General features: G+C 42.7%; 1 protein-coding gene across 3 annotated transcripts in view; it reads left to right on the top strand.

Moving 5' to 3' along the window:
• Positions 1-5302, top strand: part of CPEB3 (cytoplasmic polyadenylation element binding protein 3) — a 178600-nt gene that overhangs the window by 152176 nt on the left and 21122 nt on the right. For all 3 annotated transcript variants that reach the window (XM_007471556.1, XM_007471555.1, XM_007471557.1), the window contains exon 9: positions 4165-4346. In XM_007471556.1, the coding sequence (XP_007471618.1) occupies positions 4165-4346 (182 nt within the window). The remainder of the gene's footprint in view (positions 1-4164; positions 4347-5302) is intronic.

The following is a 5302-nucleotide window of genomic DNA, read 5'->3' as shown; positions in this document are numbered from 1 at the left end:
AATCCTGATTCCTGCTCTACCCCGTTTGGCTCTCATAGTGTCTCAAACTTATACATTGCCTTAGGCTAGCTTTGAAATCTAATTAAATGACAGGAACAGGATCCTGGGGTGGGGCAGGGTGGGGAGTCATCATGATTTTCTTTCTGATGAACTGAAGTCCCTTTCAGATCTCTGTGAAGAATTAGGAGCAAAACAAGGAACCACAGTTGGGGTTCAGATTCACCTTCAGGGCACAGTCACCACAACCCAGAAGAATTCATGGAAACGCTATACACTACATACAACTGCAATATTCTTGTTTCCTTCTCCAGTCTGGGACGTGGTGAAGCTCATCACAAGAGCCAGTGTGTGGGTTATACTCAGAGAAGTGTACTGTTACCATGGAACAGTTGTTTATGAGATGACTTGAGTTGTCTTAAGAGCACAGAACATCTTATCCAAAGTACAGAATGCCCTTGGATATAGCTACCAGAACTCCTAATTTCCCACCCCTGTGGTGACCAGACAGATGCCGTGAACACTGTCTGGATGGGAAGGAAAAAATAGAAGTGGTTTGGAGATTCCTGACTTCCTGATGGACTCTATGCCTGCTGTCACCTCCATCTGTCTGAATTTCAGCCTCTACCTGTATGTCCTACTCCGGTAGCCTCATCTTCCTCAGGTTAAATGTTAAGAACGTGCTCTGGGGAGCTACGCTGTCCTTGTCCTCTACAGAGGAGGATTTAGAATGATGATTCACTGTCATAGGTTTAGTAGGTGGTTTGACTACATTTTCCAGATGAGACACTTCCTTGATCAAGGACTCACATTTCTTTTTTTATTTTATTTTATTTATTTATTTATTTTTGTGGCACGCAGGCCTCTCACTGCTGTGGCCTCTCCCGTCGCGGAGCACAGGCTCCGGACGCACAGGCTCAGCGGTCATGGCTCACGGGCCCAGCTGCTCCGCAGCATGTGGGATCTTCCCGGACCGGGGCACAAACCCGTGTCCCCCTGCATTGGCAGGCGGACTCTCAACCACTGCACCACCAGGGAAGCCCAAGGACTCACATTTCTTGAGCAGGATTGGGATCATAAGGTGTAGATAGACCCACAAAGGTTTTAGTTGATTTCTACCTGATCCTTACTGCTTTTTTTCTCTCTTCCTCCCAAGTAGTCAGAATGCTAGCCCTCTTCTTGGCTCAGCTTCCCCCTAATCAGAGGGAGGGAATTTACATGGGACTTTCCTACATTAGCTGATAATACTCACTCTAAAGAACCCTTTAAAACCTAGTCTCTAAAAGTAGTGGTACGTTATGACATCTGTAGGTGAATTTGTATCTTCCATATTAAAAATATTTTCGGATTGGGAATTTGTAGGATTTGAGGAGAGCTTGCTCTGTGTTTGTTAGTTACCTATGTAATGGATGAATTGTTAGTATTTTTTTTTTTTTAATGCTGTTTTTACCAACTGGTTACTTTTCTCAGTAATTAAAAACTCTGTTTAGTACTTGGGTGACATACCTCTGGTGTTTGAGCCCAGCATGAGTTTAGCCTGCAAGAAGTATTCTTTTAGTGAAGACTTGCTGATTGAGTAAAGAACCAAATACAAACAGCAGTTGTTTGGTCATTATTTACTTTCCTTCAAGGGTCATCACAGTGTTAGAGCTTTTGTAGTTAAAATACAGATTAAGATAGAGAGATGGGTAATCTTCATGTTCTTCCCCCCCAGAAAACTTTCTTTAGTCACCTTGGTTTCTTTCTTGTAGCTTCTCAAGAAATTGCCCTTCACTTGAGTGAGACTTCATTGGCTCAAATGCCTGCAGAGTTTTGGGTGGCCAAGAAAATGACTGTATATAAGCTTTTAAGTGGAAATTATTTATTTATATAGTTTTCATAAAAACAGAAGTGAATGAGGGTTTCTTTTTCCTATCAAAAGTACGTAACTGCCAGCAGCAGCAGCCATGACCTAATCTTTGGCACGTGAAGATGATTTTCCAGCAGCCAGATTCACAAAGTGCTTGTGGGAAGGTGCCATCTCTGGCATCTGAGGATCCCTAAGGTTCCTTTGGAGACCAAGATGCAGTAGAAGAACCTGTGGTTACAGTAACTCTTCTCTTCAGCTGGAGCTTCAAGCTCACAGCTGGTATGTATACCTTCTTTGTAAATGAGATATTTTCTTGAATCCTTCCTAAGGGTGGAAGACAAGTGTATTCAGTCCCTTGACAGCATTCTTTTCCTGGCCATTCACCAGGCTGAGGGAGTTTTCACTGTCTTATTCCATTCCAGAGGAAGCCAGGTCTTTGGAAAATTAGTGTTTAATTTCCAGGCCCTGAGGTTACATATTTTACTAAGCCCACTTGACTAATAAAGGAAATTCATTAACGACTGCAGTGAATTAATTCCACGTTCAGTTTCTTGTTCTCTGTAACTGGAATAATGTTAGCTATGTGAGGAAGTCCCCAAGCCATCAGAAGTTGTTGGGGTGAAGTGTGAAGACCCACTGAACTCTGATATTTAGGGTACACACATGATTCTTATTGCATTGTTTGAATGAATGTGATTCCTGGATCCTGCCCCAAGACTGCAGTCAGGGTTCACTTGGGCTCTAACCAGCAATGTTCCCTTGGCTGATGTGACTCAGTAATTCTGATCATAATGGGATCATTGGGATAGCTTTCTGCTGTTCTGTCTTTAAAAGCACTTATTCTCTGGCTTAATTATTGCTAGTTTATTTTCTCACCTTCTGAAAATTACCTGTTGGTTGGAAGTCATTCTTCCAGTTAGAAACAGGCACTTAGAAAACAATTACCAGTATTAGGCAGTCTGGTTTGGGGACAAATTTTGAAGAAGTTGAATAGAAAGACAGCCTTTCTGTCTGGCGATATAGCTTTCTTACTGCCTCAGCAGCTTCCTGTTACAGGAACCAGTAGTACTTGGCTTTCCTTCTGTTTGTAGAAATCTTACACCGTTCAGCTCTTCAGCCCTTGTACTCCCCCTACCCCTCCAGGTTGTGCTGCTTTCCTTCTCCCCAGATACTGATTCCTGTGGAGCTCTACTGTCTGATGGTCTTTGCACACTGGCTGTGTCCCAGGGCATCATCTGTCTTCCCTGTCTGCTCCTTTCCAAATGCCATGTGTAGGTGTTTGAGGGAAGTGGATTCTTGGGTCGTTCGCCAGGGGTAGGACTAAGTCTTTTGGACTTAAACCATGTGAGTGGCCTGAAAGGAATGGTCATACCTGGAGGAGGTGCCATCCAGTATCAAGTAAACAATAACCTTCAGGCAATTTGGATCCGGGTAAGTAACTGCTATGTGTCTCTCCATGGTACCTTTTGATGAGGACAATTTTAGAATATCAGACCTTTGGAATGGTCCAATTTTCAAGTGCCTTCTGTACAGGTGTTTTGCAAATATACCAATATAAAGGTATACTTAGAAGAAATATGGTGAGGTGTGCAGACCAGACCTCTGGATTTATAGCAGGATGTAGGATGGGTATGTTTTTACTGCCTTTGTAGCAGCTTAGTGTTTCCTGGCACATTGTAAGTGCTCAATAAATCATTGCTTCTGTGATCATTTTTAGTACTATTATTTAAGAATTCAGTGTGAGAAGTTAGTATGGAGAGTTCTCAATTGGGATAGTATATACTCTTAAAATCTTTATTTTTTTTTTAATTGTAGAGATTTACTTTAAGCCTGTAAACATATTGCCTCTAGTTAAAATGAATTAAATTCTTTTTTTTAAAATTAAATTCTTCCTATAGCTTGATCTGAATATAGTAGTGTGACTTTAGTAATTGCTTTCAGTCCTAGAGGTCAGTAAGTAGAGCTGTTTCTTATTAACTTGTTAGGGTACCTGAAATGCTTTGCCTACCCAGGGCCCACTCCAATGGACTAAGCAGTTAGAAATTAGAACAGGAGGGTTGCTGATAGATCGTTTCTTTTATTCTGTTGCTGAAATTCTGATTATGTAAACTCTTAAATTTTTTTTTCATTTTGTTTTCAAATATCCTACGAGGAGCTCCCCTTCTTGAGTTGTAAGACTGGTGTAGACACTCTGCATGAGACTTAACATGGCTTTTCCATTTCTTAATTACACTGCATGATCCTTACATAGTCCTTCCTTCTCCTGGGCAAGAGCACCTTCTAAACATTTATAACGAACAGTGTTTATTTTCTTGCAGTTGAACTGGCAATGATCATGGACCGTTTGTATGGCGGTGTCTGCTATGCTGGCATTGATACGGACCCAGAGCTGAAGTACCCCAAAGGTGCTGGCCGCGTGGCATTCTCCAATCAGCAGAGTTACATTGCAGCCATCAGCGCTCGCTTTGTGCAGCTCCAACACAATGACATTGACAAACGGGTAAGCAACTGCTCAGGGTATAATTGCTATGGGAAAGAAATGAAATTTATTCTGTGGGCCCCTGGGGAGAAAAGCACCTTGTGATCAAAGTGAGCAGCTCTGCCTTACATGACATTAGTGCACGAGTCCATCTAGGCTGCCTGAAAAAGAGAGTGCCCTTCGTATTTAAGGCGTTAATGAACTTTCTGCCTCACCCATCCCCAGGGTGATGTTACACTTATGAAAATAACACTGCAGAATTTAGCAAAGCAAACCAGTGCTGTTCAAAATATGATACCAACAGCACGTTAACGAAGACTGAGAGCTGGTAATCTGCTTGACCCATGTGGTACTCTTAAAACAAACAAACTTGAACTAACATTTAATGTTAATATTCAGGAGTATACATAAAATGTTGAAGTTCTGGTTTCTTTTAAAATTGCAAGAACATAGGGACTTCCCTGGCATTCCAGTAGTTAAAACTCCATGCTTCCACTGCAGGGGGCACGGGTTCAATTCCTGGTCAAGGAACTAAGATCCTACATGCCACGCAGCATGGCCAAAAAGAATTGCAAGAGCATACATGGTAGCAGTCATTGGAGCCAAATAGCTGCTGTCCCCCCCAGTCCCCTCTCCAGCTCCCATAGTTCTCCTGCTCATACCAAATATGCATATCCATTACCTGCCTCTTTGCTCATTGGTGTTACCTACCTGACCAGTAGAGGCACTCAGATTTGCTAACTCTCATCTAAACGTGGCAGTAGAGCTGTAGGGCGTTGGTGTGCTCAGTTGGGTTTGGAGACAGACACAGGTTTAAATCCCTTAAATTCCAGCTCTGCTGCTATTTGGAAGCTTGGGGGGAATAAAAGGTGTTAGTAGCTAGTCTGGGACCTGTATTGGTAGATTAAAAGATCAAGTGGGGGCTTCCCTGGTGGCGCAGTGGTTGAGAGTCCGCCTGCCGATGCAGGGGACGCGGG

The sequence above is a fragment of the Lipotes vexillifer genome, unplaced genomic scaffold, assembly GCF_000442215.2.
Source record: "Lipotes vexillifer unplaced genomic scaffold, Lipotes_vexillifer_v1.1 scaffold325, whole genome shotgun sequence".
Taxonomy (NCBI): domain Eukaryota; kingdom Metazoa; phylum Chordata; class Mammalia; order Artiodactyla; family Lipotidae; genus Lipotes; species Lipotes vexillifer.
Note: the sequence above shows the minus strand (reverse complement) of the source record. Positions and strands in the feature narration are given on the sequence as shown.